Consider the following 17,567-nt stretch of genomic DNA (forward strand, 5'->3'; position numbering starts at 1 on the left):
CATTTATTACAGTATTTGTTCATGTTGGCTATCGATGTTAATATCGCATTAGTAAATGCTAAACTAAGATTAATAAATGCTGTACAAGTATTGTTCATGATTAGTTCACGTTAATACATGAACTAATGAATCCTTATTGTAAAGTGTGACCGTTTTATCTGATGTTTGTTGATAACCTTTATTATCCTCACTGTAATTATGATCTGAATTGTTCACACATGATTTAAAATTCCCACTACAGAAGTTTACCCAACTGTGATGACTTCTATTATGTATGGTGTCCCTGAAGTATAAATACAATTCAGAAACCCATCATGACGATGTAATTTACTACTCAAAAATGCTTAAAGATTGAACTGACAGAAGTATTTTGTTCCTGTCTTTCCTCCAGCCTCTGTAACTTGGTATCACTGGAACTCCGAGAGAACTTGCTGACATATTTACCAGAGTAAGTGTAATATTAGTCCGTGTCAGTGCATCAGTGTGTGTGCAGACGCTTGTTGTTTATTGTGCTTTGTTTCAACCAGGTCTCTGTCTCAACTTCAGAAACTTGAAGAACTGGATGTAGGAAGCAATGAACTGTATAATTTGGTGAGTGTTGTGATTTTTACCATCAGTTTTACACGTACTAATAACAGTAATAATGACTCTGCTACTCAAGGCTTAGTAAATGTCAACAGTCACGCCATGTCTGGATTATTACGATGAATACAACGAAGACAGAGTCCAGTTACATCAACATTAGCCATAATAATCGAATTATTATTATCTAGTTCAGGGGTGGGCGAACTCAGTCCTGGAGGGCCGGTGTCCTGCACAGTTTAGCTCCAACTCTGATCAAACACACCTGCTTATAGATAATTAGTGATCTTGGAGACACTGATTAGGATGTTTAGGTGTGTTTGATTAGAGTTAAAGCTAAACTATGCAGGACACCGGCCCTCCAGGACCGAGTTTGCCCACCCCTGATCTAGTTACTAGTTAGATCGACTAGTAGTAAGTCAAGGGTTTATCAGGCTTACTTTTTAAGATTCCAAATCAGAGCCATCAAGCTTTTTCTAACACAGCCCTGTTCAGATTTCACAATGTTTATTGTTGGTTATGACACTCACTGTCAGATTATGTGATTTTTGTCTAGATAAAATCTTGACATGTCGTGGGTAACGAATATGCAGGACTGCACGTTGCTTCGCAATCAATCATTGAGCGACAACAAGCATTCAAAGATGATCCAAGATAACTATAAAAGTCTCTGTAATTCTTTATCGAGTGTGTCCCCACAGAGAGCAGTGTTCCCCAATTATGAGCATGTGTGTGTTTTGTGGATGAAAACTGTAGATAAATAAGCGGCTCTTTTGGATCTCAAGGAGCAGTTTGCCAGAGACAGCCGATTACCTTTTAAGTCTGCTTGAATCGGAAGTGGGTGTGGCTTGTTTTTACTACTGTGAGCTGATTGGATGTATTAAAGTAGGCATTTCATTCAGAAAGATGGGGAAAAGGGTTTGGGGAGAGTTATTACAACCTAACAGACTCGAAACTGACTACTGGAGGGGCGTGGTTAAGTGTTAGCCACGCCCAATACCTCAGACTGAAGTCAGGGCTTGAAACTGTGATCTTTTTGGTTGCATATGCGCCCTAAATCTTATCTATGCGACCTCAAAATATATTTGGGCGCCTTAAGAGTGCATAAAATTGTTGTCGTGCGACCAGTTGTCACAGCAAAATGTTCACGGCATGCGCTAATTCAGGAGACATTCAAGCATTATGCATCTTTGCTTCTAAAAACACCAAATGCAGCGCTCGGCGATGGTTTAAAACAGTTGTCGTGTCAGCTTGCTGCAGTAAACAAAGCCCGAAATGCTTGCCCCACCTTCAAGCTCTTCTTATTGGCCCACTGCGCTAGAGCAGAACGCGATTGGATTGGTTAATATCAGCTGTCAATCCCTCAGTTCAGATGACAGGGAGCTATACAACCGCGAAAATGTAAAGCGCCGAAGATGAGAGAATGAAAACAACACTGCAAATAATGGCACGTCTTATTAGTGATCATGTAATGATTGTCAATCCAGCATTTACACTTTTCCAAGAGTGGATAAAAGACTTCCAGTGGTTAAAGTCTGCTATGAAAATGACTGAAGCGTTCACCGTAAAGATGGAGTCTTCAGGTAACAATGTTTGCTTCATCTACACATTTTAAGCATGAGATGCGACTGGCACCGTGTTCACCATCGCAAAAGGGCTTGCATTCTCTGAGATTAAACTAATAATGCAGCTCATGAACAGACCGTTAACGCTATTAAGATGACGTATCCAACTGGTAAGTCATATGTCAAAAGCGTCTGCAATATCAGACAGCACCTGTGAGAACAGCACAGTTAATATCGTCAGCTCAGTTCATCTCACGTCAAGCAGTGCGTGCAGGGCCGCTGAGCGCATGCAGATTATTGTTTGTTAGTTAGTTTGTCATTAGTGTTGATTTCAAATGTAATAAATCTGTTAATATAAAACGTGTAGTAACTGTGCTCATCATTTTTGGTGGGGGCGACTAAATTTTGTCTGGTGCACCTACATTTTTAAAGTTAGAAGCACCGGTGATACCAAGAATAAAGGTTAATTTCGAGGCCTGTGAAGTAATCTGAGAATTGAAATGAAAACAAACAGGAAGTGCATATTCAGATTTCAATTATGGCCCGTTTCCACTGAGTACGGTATGGGTCGGTACGCTTTTTATGGTCGTTTCCACTGTCAAAAGCTACCAAAAATCGAACCGTACAGTTACCCCCCTTCTAAAGGGTGTCTAGCATAAAAAAAGGGTACCAAAACGCTACTGGCCTGAACGCTATTGGTTTACAGAGAAATGTCACTAGCATGTGCACAAGCCTGGAGAATGAAAACAAAGGAAGTGACATTTTTAAATACACAGCCGAGACATTACACCATAATAATATATACATATAATAACAAGCCATGGTCGACACAAGCTCAAACTAACCTTGTCGTCGTCTTGATGAACAGCAACAAAGCCAAGAAGAAGAGCAGAAGTATTGTTTTTGTTTACGAGGCCGTCTAAAAGCGCAAGTGGTTTCACACTCGCCAAGCTTCTGTATTTAAAATATCGAACGCTGATGATAATAAGATGCACGTGATTATTGAAGTGCCTTGGAAATTCTTTCAGAAACGGACAAACACCAGAGTGAAGCGTGAAAAACTAAGGAGAAACCCTGAAAACAAAGGAGCAAATGATTCTTTCAGCAATCTAAAACATGAATAATCTGCCATGTTGAGCTATTATCATCACCTTATGGATTATTATGAACTCAGAATGACACTTAATTTTTAACAAGGTGTTAACGTTACATGTGCTGGTGAGGAATAAAGATTGAGAGGTTTGTACTGACTGAATGTTTCATATCGTTTATGAACCAAATAAGGCCTAAATGTACGTTTTTATTTGTAATTGGTAACGTGCTGATAAATGTTTTATTTATTTTTATATTTTACCTAATCACAGACGTTACAGTAGGCTAATTCACCTTCCCTACTGAAAAAAACAGCTTAAACCAGCCTAGGCTGGTTGGCTGGTTTTAGCTGGTCGACCAGCCTGGTTTTAGAGGGGTTTTGGCCATTTCCAGCCTGGTCTTAGCTGGTCCGGCTGGAAAATGACCAGCTAAAACCAGCTTGACCAGCCTAGCCAGGCTGGGAGCCCAGCCAAAACCAGCTATGTCCAGCTTAAACCAGGCTGGTCAAGCTGGTTTTAGCTGGATTGAGCTGGTCATTTTCCAGCCTGACCAGCTAAGACCAGGCTGGAAATGTCTGGAAACCAGCCTGGAAATGGCCAAAACCCCTCTAAAACTAGGCTGGTCAACCAGCTAAAACCAGCCAACCAGCCTAGGCTGGTTTAAGCTGGATTTTTCAGCAGGGTTGTCATTGATCTGCGGCTATAATCAAATCCTGTTTATAGAAAGTTTAGTAATGAACGTTTATTTATTCATAAGTATTTATTAATGTAAAGCATTTGTTTAGTAGGAAGTGCTTCTCGTATGATATGTGAACTTGACAGCGAGAATGACATCGACTGCAACTTTCTGTCATACACCACGCCCACCAAAAGAATACCATTGGTTCCTTTGGCAGTGGAGACACAAGCCTGATACAGGTGACCCGAAGCGTACCGTATTGTACCACTCAGTGGGAATGAGGCATTAAAGACATCCGTTCACCATTTTTAGTTCCTATCCTATTATGGATGTCTGTGGCTTCTTTTTTCCCCAACATTCTTCACAGTATCTTGTTTTGTGTTCAACAGAAAAAGAAATGTGAGTAACTGGTGTGGAAATGTTCGTTTTTGGTTAAACTAGCCATTTAAATTAACACCGTGCCAATAAATGAATGGATGGATGGGATGACTTATCAATTTCTGTCAGATCTCTTGAGAATAGCACGTTCCATGCACTCATTTATCCTGATCTAAAGCTCTTGTTTGCATGAATGTGAGCTGTGTTTGGCAGATCGAGTCCTGCGCTGGACTTTCTGCCTCCTCCACTGGAATGAATGAATGCTGGTCTCTGCCTCTGCATTCCTGTGCTGCTCGGTGTCAGTCACCTGCCGTTCCTGCGCCTCCATCTGAACTCTGTCAAACTTGTTTTCTTCTTTTGCAGCCCGAGACAATAGGCTGTCTTGTCAGCCTGAAAGACCTGTGGCTTGATGGAAACCAGCTGTCTGATATACCCGCGGTAAAGCCTTCTTGACACATCCTCCTGTTGATTTGATCCTGGAAAACTGTCCGTCTGACTGTCAGATCAGCTGTCTGTGCTCCTTTTCTACACACTTTCTGCTTGTTATGTTCTTTTAGGGTGCTTTCACGCCTGTAGTACGTCTCATTTGGTCTGGATCGATGTTAAAAATGAAACATTGCAGCATTTTTCATAAATAATAAATTTGAATAATACTCTATATAATTACTGTTTTATTATTAGTGTGATGGATGGGTTTAGGGTTGGAGTAGGGGTAGACGTTAATATAATATAATTCATGGATCATTTAATAAGTAATATAAATAACCCTTGTTAGCTTCTGGCTGCAGCTGTATCCCTTCTAGCAACAACCCTTTCTGTAATGAATCAAAAAGATGGTTTGGCTAAAACAAGGCTCAATTTGAGCGGTCTGGAAATCTAATAGACGTCAGTCAATAGTCCAAAACTTGTCAACTTCATATGTGTCGTCATTCATTCCTGTCTATTTGATGACTAGTCTAGTATTGGATTATTGTTGGATGTCTATTAGATTTACACTGACAAATGTAGGCTTGTTTTAGGCAAACTGTCTATGTTACGTCTATTAAACGTAAAAACACACTTACTTATTAAGGTTAATGATTAATCATTCATTTATTAATTTTCCTTCGGCTTAGTCCCTTTATTTATCACAGCGGAATGAACCGCCAACTATTCCAGAATATGTTTTGCGTAGCTGATGCCCTTCCAGCAGCAACCCACAACATAGTACTAGGAAACACCCAAACACACTCATTCACACACACACACACTCACCAATTTGCACTACGGCCAATTTAGTTAATCAGTTCCCCTATGTCACGTGTGTTTGGGCTGTGGGGGAAACCGGAGCACCCGGAGGAAACCCACGCCAACACGGGGAGAACATGCAAACTCCACACACTGAAATGCCAACTGACCCAGCCGGGACTCGAACCAGCGACATTCTCACTGTGAGCCACTGTGCTAACCACTGAGCCAGCATGCCACTCCTTAATCAATCAGTGATGGTTCAGTTAAAAACAATGGGAATTTGTGGAGATTGGCATCCCTAAATCGAACACAAGCTGCTGGTCTTTCTCAGATGCTTGTGTTTGCATGCGTGCTTACGCGTGGGTGTGTGTGTGTGTGTGTGCGCTTCAGGAAGTGGGCAGTTTGAGAAGCTTGACGTGTCTGGATGTGTCGGAGAATAAGTTAGAGCGCCTCCCGGAGGAGATGGGGAACCTGCTGTCCCTCACTGACCTGCTGGTGTCCCAGAACCTCATAGACCTGCTGCCGGAAGGCATCGGTTAGTGTGTGTGTGTGTGAGAGAATGAATGTGTGAGTGAGTGAGGGAAAGTGCGTGAGTGAGTGAAAGTGTGTGAGAGTGAAGGAGTGAGCGTGTGTGTGTGTGTGTAAGAGAGTACGTGAGTGTGTGTGAGAGTGTGTGAGCGTGTCTGTGTGTGAGTGAATGTTTGCATGCATGTGTGCGTGTATGTGTTTTTGTGTGTATGCGTGCCTGTGTGAGTGAGTTTGTGCATGTGTGTGTGTGAGAGTGGGAGTTTGCATACGTGTGTGTGTGTGTGTTTGTGTGTCTCATACGTGTGTATGTGTTTGCGTGTTCAAGTGTGTGTGCATGCGTGTGGGTCTGTGGTCAAGTGCGTTTGTATCTGTGGGTGTGAGTGAGTGTGTGCGTGTGCGTGCGTGCGTGCGTGCGTGCGTGTGTGTGTGTGTGTGTGTGTGTGTGAACAGAGCACAGTAATGAGCTGTGATGTTTGATTTATTTCTCTCTCTCTCTCTCTCGTAGGGAAATTAAAGCGTCTTTCGATACTGAAAGTGGATCAGAACCGTTTACTGCAGCTCCCGGAGAGCATCGGCCACTGTGAAAGCCTGACAGAGCTAGTGCTGACAGAAAACCAGCTAGTGGTGAGTTAAACCTGGTTTGTACTTCTGCGTCGAGTGATCAGCGTGACCCACGGCGCCTGCCTTGTGTGTAGTCGTGCGGTTATACTTCTGCGTGCTGTTCGTGTTGCTCTGCAATAACACTTCTGAAATGCTAGCTGCCACTACTTCCTCTGTATCGAGTTTCTTTGAGGGTGTTTTGTTTTTGCTGAACGCTACCTTAATGTACAAGTAGCTCAAACTCGCTTATTCAGAGGCGGAACCGGCGGACGTGCAACAACTTTAATCATGAGGTAAACACAAAATAACAGTTTCCATCTAGAACAGTGGTCCTCAGCTCCTGGAGGGCCGCAGCTCTGCATAATTTAGCTTCGACCACCTCCAACTCACACCTGCTTAATAGTCTCTAGTAGTCTGGAACACCTTGATTATTTGGATCAGCTGTGTTTGATTAGGGTTGGAGCAAAACTGTGCAGAGCAGCGGCCCTCCAGGAATTGAGTTTGAGAGCTATTATCTAGAGCTCCTCCACACTTGTAAACACTCGCTTCAAAGGGTTTCGTGCGGGTATTGGTCCCGCGCACACTTATCACAGCTACCAAGCTGACCAATCACAGAGCTTGCGATATGCGTCTTTCTGACGTGTAGTTACATTTTTCAAGAGGTGCGCCTCAGCGTTTGCGTAAGCCAACTGTCGCAAGATTGTTCACCCAAAAATCCCCCAAAATTATTTTACATCAATATTTTTCTTTCTTCTTCTTTTTTTTATTAGTTTATTTATTGTTATTATATATTTTCCTCTCGCTGTGTTCGTGTGGGTTTCCTCCGGGTGCTCAGGTTTCCCCCACAGTCCAAAGACGGGGTACAGGTGAATTGTGTAAGCTAAATTGTCCGTAGTGTATGAGTGTGAATGAGTGTGTATGGATGTTTCCCAGAGATGGGTTGCAGCTGGAAGGGCATCCAATGTGTAAAACATATGCTGGATAAGTTGGCGGTTCATTCCGCTGTGGCGACCCCGGATTAATAAAGGGACTAAGCCGAAAAGAAAATGAATGAATGAATAATATATTTTCCTTCTCTGCAACTGTGTATTGTCTTTCACTACCAACTATCATTTATTCCCATATTATTGTTGTCATTCATTCATTTTCTTTTCAGCTTAGTCCCTTTTTTAATCTGTGGTAACCACAGCAGAATGAACCGCCAATTTATCCAGCATGTGTTTTTCTCAGCGGATGCCATTCCAGCCGCAACCCATCACTAGGAAACATCCATACACTCTTGCATTCACACTCATACACTAAGGGCAATTTAGTTAACCCAATTCCCCTATAGCGCATGTGTTTGGACTTGTGGGGGAAACCGGAGCACCCGGAGGAAACCCACGCCAACATAATTGTTGTTGTTTCTTATAATTCTATTATTAATCTTATTTATTCCATTCATATATTTTTTATTCTCCTCAATTCATCCCATCCAAACTAAAAACATATACTGGATTAAGAAACACTTGAGGGTGAATAAATGATGATGAACGTTTTCAGTTTTGGGTGAACTATACCTTTAAAACAGAGGTCACCAATCACGGTCCTGGAGGGCCGGTGTCCCTGCAGGGTTTAGCTCCAACTTGCCTCAACACACCTGCTTGATTGTTTCAAGAATACCTAGTAAGACCTTGATTAGCTTGTTCAGGTGTGTTTGATTAGGGTTGGAGCTAAAATCTGCAGGACACCTGACCTCCAGGAACAAGTTTGGTGACCCCTGCTTTAAAATAACATATTATTAGCATCAGCAGTTTTCCTTTACAGTGTGCATTGGGGGATTTAATAATGTCTGTTTTTAATCTTTCAGAATTTGCCAAGAAGCATTGGAAAGCTAAAGAAACTCTCCAACTTCAACTGTGATAGGAATCGCCTCGCATCTTTACCAAAAGAGGTATGACGCAATGTAGTTTAATCATTAAAACCAAGCTCAACGGTTCTGTTAGCCACAGGGTTTGGTGACTGAACTCCATCTCTCATCATTCAAACCTCAGAGAAAGCATCAACTACACACGATATAAATGTTTTCCCTTAAAAGGCTTTAAAACTCTTTGTTTTTCTCAACACTAATGATAGCCATTGACCTCCATAGTATTTTACTTCCTACTATGGAAGTCAATGGTTATCGGTTTTCTAGCTCTCACTTTTATAAAGACTTGTAGGTGACACATGGTGGCACAGTGGGGAGCACAATCGCCTCACAGCAAGAAGGTCGCTGGTTCGAGCCTCATCTGAGTCAGTTGACATTTCTGTGTGGAGTTTGCATGTTCTCCCCCTGTTCGCTTGGGTTTCCTCCGGTTTCCCCCACAAGTCTAAAGACATGTGGTACAGGTGAATTGGGTAAGCTAAATCGTGCGTAGTGTATGAGTGTGAATGAGTGTGTATGGATGTTTCCCAGTGATGGGTTGCAGCTGGAAAAGCATCCGCTGTGTAAAACATATGCTGGTTGGTGGTTCATTCCACTGTGGCAACCACATATTAATAAAGGGACTAAGCCGAAAAATAAAATGAATGAACGAATGAATGAACACTTGTAGATGAGTAAATAGAGCAGTGTTTCCCAACCCTGTTCCTGGAGGCACACCAACAGTACATATTTTGGATGTCTCCCTTACCTGACTAATTAACTTCAGGTGTTGGAGTCTCTTCTTGTGTTCTAATTAGGTGATTCAGGTGTGTTTGATTAGGAAGACATTGAAAATGTGTACTGTTGGTGTGCCTTCAGGAACATGGTTGGGAAACACTGAAATAGAGGATATATTTCAATTTAGAGGGAAGTATCCTTTTCACAATGTCACAATGTTATTATGAGCTCACGGCTGTTTTTGAGAATTAATTAAAATGTTTTTTAGTGACTTTATATTATATATGAAGCAATTCATGTCATGCAACAACACCTTCAAAGCACCACTCCTTTTTGATTGGTTGTGAATTAGAGAGCACAAATATTTACATAGAGCATTTCACACATGCCACTACTTTCATTTTCACTTCAGATCAAATTTAAGCATGACGGGTTTATTGTGAATCCCACTGTAATAAGCACTCACACACTCACCAGCCACTTTATTAGGTACACCTTACTAGTACGGGTTGGACCCACGCGTTATCCTGCTGGAAGTAGTCATTAGAAGATGGGTACACTGTTGTCATAAAGAGATGGACATGGTCAGCAACAATACTCAGGTAGGCTGTGGTGTTGACATGATGGTCAATTGGTACTTATGGGCCCAAAGTGTGCCAAGAAAATATCCCCCACGCTATTACACCACCAGAACCAGCGTGAACCATTGATACAAGGCAGGATGGATCCATGCTTTCATGTTGTTGTTGTTGTTAAATTCTGACCTGACCATCCTGAATGTGGCAGCAGAAATGGAGACTCATCAGACCAGGCAACGTTTCTCTAATCTTCTATTGTCCAGTTTTGGTGAGCCTGTGTGAATTGTAGCCTCAGTTTCCTGTTCTTAGCTGACAGGAGTGGCACCCGGTGTGGTCTTCTGCTGCTGTAGCCCATCCGCCTCAAGGTTGGACGTGTTGTGTGTTCAGAGATGCTCTTCTGCAGACTTCGGTTGTAACGAGTGCTTATTTGAGTTACTGTTGCCTTTCTATCAGCTGGAACCAGTCTGGCCATTCCCCTCTGACCTCTAGCATCAACAAGGCATTTGCGCCCACAGAACTGTTCTAAGTCACTTAAATCTCCTTTATTCCCCATTCTGATACTCGGTTTGAACTGCAGCAGATCGTCTTGACCATGTCTACATGGCTAAATACGTTGAACTCCTGCCATGTGATTGGCTAATTAGAAATTTGCGTTAATGAGCAGTTGGAAAGATGTACCTAATAAAGTGGCCGGTGAGTGTATATATATATATATATATATATATATAATTTAAATACGCTTTTATTTTGTAATTAATTGTGATTAACCTTTTGACAGCACTACTTATAAGTTCACTTACATATTATGTATACTTGCATATAATTTAGAAAATCCTAAATGTTGTAAATAAATTTACTGTATTTTGTATTTGTATATTTTCCCAGAAAATTGAACAAACCAGGATTGATCAAACGTTAGAGATTAGACCGTCTGTTTACTGTACATATGCTGTGAACTCGGTGGCGCCTACGGCAGTTTCTCTTTAGCTGTTCTGATACACTTAAACTAGTTTTTCCTGCTTTTGCTAGTTCCCCTGAACACTGGATATATTTCAGCTTTCATGTTCACAGAGTTAACCAAGTACATGTAAATGCATTCAACTCACTTCCATTTGAAGAAAACGTTCTGCAAATCTTCAGTTTTGTGGACATTTGTGGTTCACATGGCTATATTCACAGTCATCAGCGTCACTCGAGTGTTCTGGTTTGCATGCTGACTCAGCTGATGGTGTCCCCGCTGTCTCTCTGATTGACTTAATGAGTGGTAATCCTTACCCCTACTAACCTGCAAATCCAGTTCAGTGAATCTAGATCAGTGAACCACACCTCTGGTCAATCAGTGTTATTAACGCGCTAGCCTCGGGCAGCCTGCCATCATCACGTCACATGACTTCTGCTCACACTAGCCGTAGTACTGCATGTCTTTGTGTCCAGACTCTTATGTCATCTTCAGCAGTCCTCCAGTGTATTCTTAAGAGTGTGTGTGTGTGGTGAAGAGCTGAAACACATTTGAGGAATCGTATTGTCTTGCTAAAACAATGGCTGAGTATGAATGAGATCGTCTATGACCTCTGACCTCACACACTCGGACACAACACAACGCTTCAGACACAAACGCTCATTTTTATCATCCTCAAGCAATTTTAGAGTGCATGACAATAGCTATCTTTCTATTTAAAGAAGCAAATTAGACTGGATTACGCTTATGCAAGCAGATTTTGCAGAGATATCGCTCTATAATAGGCGTTTAACAGCTTCATCAAGCCTAACGTTAACAAATAAAGAACTAGACATGGCACCGGAATCAGATGATTTTTCACATCACCGGCCAGACTAGTGACTTGATGCTTCCTCTGCATCCTAATTATTATTACTATTAGTTATTATTAGTCAGTTCAAAACCTGTTTTTTAGGTTTTTTACTCTTTCTATATAGAATAAAGATCGTTTGGGATGGTAATTCGATAGTTGTGTTGTGTGCTTTTCATGCAGATTCAATACTATTAAATTATACTACACAATTGGTCTTTAATTCAATTCTGTGTGCCATTTAAAAAGGTCTTAAAGTCTTAAATATGACTCTTAGGCTGTGTTTACACCAGACACAACACACATGAACATTTTGAGTTTACTTGCTTCGGTCGCGCGTCAAATTCACTTCTCAATAGACACGGATTTGGGTCATAGGCAGGGCTTCTGTCTGCCCGGTGACTCTAGTTTCGTTGCTAAGTGGCTAACATGGATTTTATCGAGAGAATAGTTGCATTTATGTGCTTTAGGAAGGCTGAAAAACAGCGTATATTCGTTCGGAACCATGTCTGAGTACTGTGCCACCTATGTCACCAGCTCTGTGAGTTTATCAACTCCTCCAGAAACTATACCTGGATGATGGAGGCTCTCAGCGGTGCTTCAGACTGAGCCCAGCCCAGTTTGAGGAGCTGTTGTCCGGTGTCGGCAGGAGGATTTCCCCTTTTGGACACCAACAACCGGTGCTACCTCATAATTACTTCTATACAAGTGCAAGCTCCTGATTGGTTAATGCAGCATGAATGTCTGCTGAAGTTCAGATTTTCCGATTACACACACAAAACGCTCAACTCACGCCACCTAATTCACAGAATCTCATCATAAGCGCCGCCTCATTCACATGAATCATGCCTCAGGATGTCTATTCGCATCTTTGCTTTGACTTTGATATGTACATCACTTGCGTTTGACGCTTCATCCGCGTCTGGTGTGAACGCAGCATTAGAAACCTGCAGATACACTGATGTATCACTTAGATTAAGGTACACTCTATATTATGATAACTAATAAAGAAAAGCTCAGAATCTTGAAGTTCAGAATATTAATTACAGGCTAACTTTATTACCCTTCCATCCAAGTCGAAGGTCACATTGGCGAATGATTATACGGCAGCATATACATATGCTTTTTATTCTACAGATCGAGTAAAACGCTGGGCTGAAAATATATCCATTAAAGAGAAAAGCTCTGATTGGGAGATTTAAACTCTTAACATATGCCAATCCCAAGCTTAAAAGCTCAGAGTTATGCTATACTATGTTATATTACAGGTTTTAGGATACATAACTAGTCAGCCGCTATTGCAGATGTCTGTGCTTAGTTAAAATATGATTAGTTGCATCATCACAGTGTTTTCTTTTTGTTCGCCTTTCATAATGCTTTGTCATATTGTGCTCAAAAGTTGAGCGTAAAAGTCTAATCACGTTCACCTTCGCTTGGTGAAATCCAGTCATTCCAATAAATGATTGAGATTTCGCATGAGAGTTCACGTTTGAGTTTATTAATATTGCATAAAACAATATTTTATTAAGCAAGTAGTGTGTATTATTTATATAGCGCCTCACAATCATGAGAGGGGGGGGGGGGGGTCTCTCCACACCACTACCACTGTGCAGCATCCACTTGTATGATGCGACGGCAGCCACAGGACAATGGTGCCAGAGCTTCACCATGCACCAGCTATTGGTGGAGTGGGGAGACAGTAATAGAGTAATAGAGTCCACACAAATTTGGTGGATGGGAATGATTGGGAGACCATGGAGAGCCGATGGAGGGAATTTGGCCAGGACACCTGGGTTACACCCCTACTCTTTTACAAGAAGTGCCATGAGATTATTAATGACCACAGAGAGTCAGGACCTCGGTTTAACGTCTCATCAGAAAGACGGCGCTCACTCACTGACAGTATAGTGTATACTGGGGCATTAGGACTCGCACAGACCGCAGGTTGTGAATCGATTCAGTTATTCCGAAACAAGGATTAAAATTGTTACAATGTTGCTCGTTGTTCTTGCTGCGGTTCGCTTTCACACGGCAAAGTTTCTAAACGGACCAAAAGAGCTAAAACAAGTCATGTGTGTGTAAACTCTCCTCACATTGGTCAGTTTCACGGTTTATTTTGCAGAGTCCCGCTCAGCGGTCAGGGTGGTGGTGGTTTGGTGGTGTTTGACAAGGTGCGCGCGACGTGTCTGAAGAGCAAGGACAGATGCGGTGGGGAGGGGTGAAGGGTCCGTGACGTATTTGTGGACCGGGAGGGAGACGCGCGATTTCCTGGAGATTATCACTCGTTTGCGGACATCCGAGAGTCTGGATGCATTTGCAGAAGACTCCCGAAACTTCCGGGAGACTTGGGATGTCTGGAATGACCTCTCGCCCTACTCGTAATTCTCCTTTCATATAGCCGTATGCCTATTACATATCTATAAAACACTGTAATATAACCGGGCTCGCATCGTATTGCTTTCTCACTACAATCGATCCGCTCCAGAGTTTGTTTCAATCGAGCCGAGACCACCTCATTCAAGCGATCTCGGAGCGATTGTTTTGCCATCAATTGCTGGATTCATATATGCCAAACGAACAGTGCTAACTGGGCAAACGAGACAGGTTCTGAAACAAAAGTCTAGGTGAAAGCACCCTTAAACCACACTGAGCTGAGCTAAACTGAACTGAACCTAAACTCTGAAAACTGAACTGACAGCGTTTCAAATCACTATAATCTTTTATGTGAAGCTGCTTTGACACAAACTATATTGTAAAAGCGCTACAGGAATAAAGGTGAATTGAATTGAATTTGGTTTTTAAAAAACAAACGTGGGGGAAACTCTTCTTCTAACATTATTTTAACCTTTATAAAATAGCCATGTACCAGTGGACATGGCCTTAGACTGTAAGACTTTTCTGTATTCAGCTGATTCAGTCTGGTTTTCCTGCAGATGTTCATGAACTGCTGTTGTCCTGCAGTGCTCAGGTTACTGTACTCATGTTGTTTTTGCGTGTTTGTGTTTCAGATCGGCGGCTGCTGCAGTCTGAATGTGCTGTGTGTGAGAGAGAACCGGCTGATCCGCATCCCTCCAGAGCTCTCGCAGGCCAGCGAACTCCACGTGCTGGACCTGTCTGGAAACAGGTTCGTAGGAATCTGCAGGGCTTTCCGTCATCAAACACACCACTGAGCTGCTTTGATTTGGGTTGTGCAGTTTATTTATATATAGTTGAAGTCAGAATTATTATCCCCCAAATTTCTGTTTAACAAACCAATATTTTTTTAAATGCATTTCTATACATGATAGCTTTAATAACTGATTTATTTTCTCTTTGACATGATGACAGCACATAATATTAGACTATTTGACTTTAAGATACTAGTATTCAGCCTAAAGTGACATTTAAAGGCTTAACTAGGATAGTAAACATCACATGGAACTTATGGATATGCATGACAGACTGTGACTGATATATTGTGTGTGTGTGTGTGTGTGTGTGTGTGTGTGTGTGTGTGTGTGTGTGTGTGTGTGGTTGTAGACTGCTGTATCTGCCCCTGACGCTCACGTCTCTACGGCTCAAAGCTCTGTGGCTCTCGGAGAACCAGTCTCAGCCTCTGCTCACCTTCCAGACGGACGTGGACCCCGAGTCTGGAGAGAAGGTGCTGACCTGCGTTCTGCTGCCTCAGCAACCATGCGAATCGGAAAACACAGGTAAAACTCTGACAGGCTGTGTGCGAAATTGCCTGGTACTCGAGTGTGTACTACATTTGAATTTACTATACTACCATTAGAAAAGTTCGTTTTATATTAGTGATGCCCAAACTAGGACTTGCGGGCCTAAGTTTGCCCATGGTAACCTTTGATTTGCCCCGCCATCTTATCTGAGGCGAGAGGGAGAATGATGGTGATGTTTTAAGATCATCAGGTCAAATTTAATGCAACTCTTTGTTTGTTTTATTGGTAAAAGCTAACTGAAATGAAATGTTTCAATTAGATGGCGTAAATTCATCAGATTTTGTTGAAATGTACACATTGTCACCGAACAATGTAGAGACTTTGGTGAGCAAATCAATGCAAAGACAGATTCTGCTTGACTAGTGTATTCAGCATTGAACTCCGCTGTTATAAATGTGATTGTTTATGTTTTTATAGCATTAAGTTATCATTTAAACACTTATGCTACATTAGTTAAGACGATTTAAAGTAATGTTTTCTTATTATTTTGAAGTATTATGAAATAATATAGTGATGGGTTGTGGCTGGAAGGGCATCCACTGTTTAAAAGGTATGCTGGATAAGTTGGCGGAAATCCACTGTGTGGTGTGTGTGCTCTGGGCTCCAGCTCACCTATAGTGTGTGTTGCGTTTTTGCTGATCTGAAGGAACGTTCAGGTGTTGAGCTGCTCTTCATATCTGTGCTCTTCCTACACATACACACAGACACACTCCTGCTGCCAGAGCAATGGCGGAATAAAGAGGCTTATCTGCTCTGAGCTCAGATCACACACGTGCACATACACACACACACACACACACACACACTTATTACTATATCCCAGTTGGGAACTCTCCTTGACCTAATGATGTTTTTATATCACAGATCACAGATTTTAATCTAGGATTTCAGGAATCTTTTGGGATTTCTCAAATTTGTCTCAGACCACCAAATCATGGCTGAAATCGCACCGTGTGAGCAAAAAGATTTGATCTTAGAGAGTTGCCTCAGCTAACCCTAAGGGCTGGGAGACATAGTTGTTTGGTGTCAGCTTGGTGTGTCCCAGCCATAGACTGTAAAATATATGGACGGAGCATCCGTGACGTCACCCATAGGTTTCTGAAGAGCGCAAAAGAAGCCACAAGTAGGCGCGGCCAACCGTCGCCATTTTGTTCGCGCGTCATCGCACCCACGGCGGGATACCAAACAAGGGCAAAGAGGCGGAGAGTGGGCGGAGCTACAGACACCTGCTGGCACTTTGCTTAGACCTGGCAGACAGACTTTACTTTGGGAGAAACGCTTAATACTCTATTACCTGCGACTCGTTTGTGTTCTGACCACATGTGCTTGGCTGTACACTATATCAATAAAGTGTTTAGACTTTCAAAAACACTGTTGTAATACACTGAGACACTAAACATTGCTCTTATGACGTTTTTCTTCAGGAGGTACACGCGAATTACTTCCAAACACTTCAGATGTGTGTGTGTGTTAGTAAATGCAAGACTATTGATAAAATCCAGCACAACACTGTATGATAACGCTTCAGATGACTGTTCTAGAGCCTACAGCTAATCAATCTGTCACATTCTGGAGTGCTTTACGGGTCTAAAGAAAAATATTAATGATAAATGATCTTAAATAAGACACACACATTTATAGAGATGTTGTATAAGTATATAACTTTACTCGCATGGGAAACGGAGGCCACGTGAATGGTTTGTGAGCACAATTAAATGCACACAGCATCCCATATCATCTGATAATTGTAAGAAATAAGTCCGAAAGGCAGCTGACCGTGTAAAGCCACATAAAACAAAACAAAAATACGATGAATATGCCGAGATCAGTGGCTAATCTGCCGGATTCAGCTGAGGTGAAGTGACGGCGACCAGCGAGACCTAGCTGTCACTCAAGTGGCCACGCCCTTAATTATGCAAACTTAATATAACCTAATATAAAGGAAATGGATGAGTTATAAAAAATTGACCCCCTCACAGTTGTCATGGAGGGTAATAATAGCTATATGAACCAAAATGGTTCTCTGTACCAGGCTGTAAACACCTTTTTTTCTGCTGTAAAGTTGGCCATTCTAACAGCGGGCTCAATTGCAGTTTGCTCTATTATGGAGCCAGGACTAGCGGAATTTTGATGAATTGCAGTTTCAGTTACTTCCGTATTGGCCTCCCGAGGGAGAGCGGGAGGTTGCC

The 17,567-nt window shown here is 42.0% G+C and overlaps 1 protein-coding gene across 1 annotated transcript in view; it reads left to right on the forward strand.

Annotated features, from left to right (window-relative positions):
- The first annotated feature begins 397 nt into the window (after positions 1-397).
- The window catches only part of lrrc1 (leucine rich repeat containing 1), a 22,982-nt gene continuing 5,812 nt past the window's right edge, over positions 398-17,567 (forward strand). The window contains exons 1-8 of the mRNA XM_056471060.1: positions 398-448; positions 528-591; positions 4,659-4,733; positions 5,916-6,060; positions 6,559-6,677; positions 8,503-8,586; positions 14,671-14,786; positions 15,182-15,354. Of these exons, the coding sequence (XP_056327035.1) occupies positions 5,988-6,060; positions 6,559-6,677; positions 8,503-8,586; positions 14,671-14,786; positions 15,182-15,354 (565 nt within the window). The 5' untranslated portion in view covers positions 398-448; positions 528-591; positions 4,659-4,733; positions 5,916-5,987. The remainder of the gene's footprint in view (positions 449-527; positions 592-4,658; positions 4,734-5,915; positions 6,061-6,558; positions 6,678-8,502; positions 8,587-14,670; positions 14,787-15,181; positions 15,355-17,567) is intronic.

The sequence above is a fragment of the Danio aesculapii genome, chromosome 13, assembly GCF_903798145.1.
Source record: "Danio aesculapii chromosome 13, fDanAes4.1, whole genome shotgun sequence".
In the NCBI taxonomy this organism is placed as follows: domain Eukaryota; kingdom Metazoa; phylum Chordata; class Actinopteri; order Cypriniformes; family Danionidae; genus Danio; species Danio aesculapii.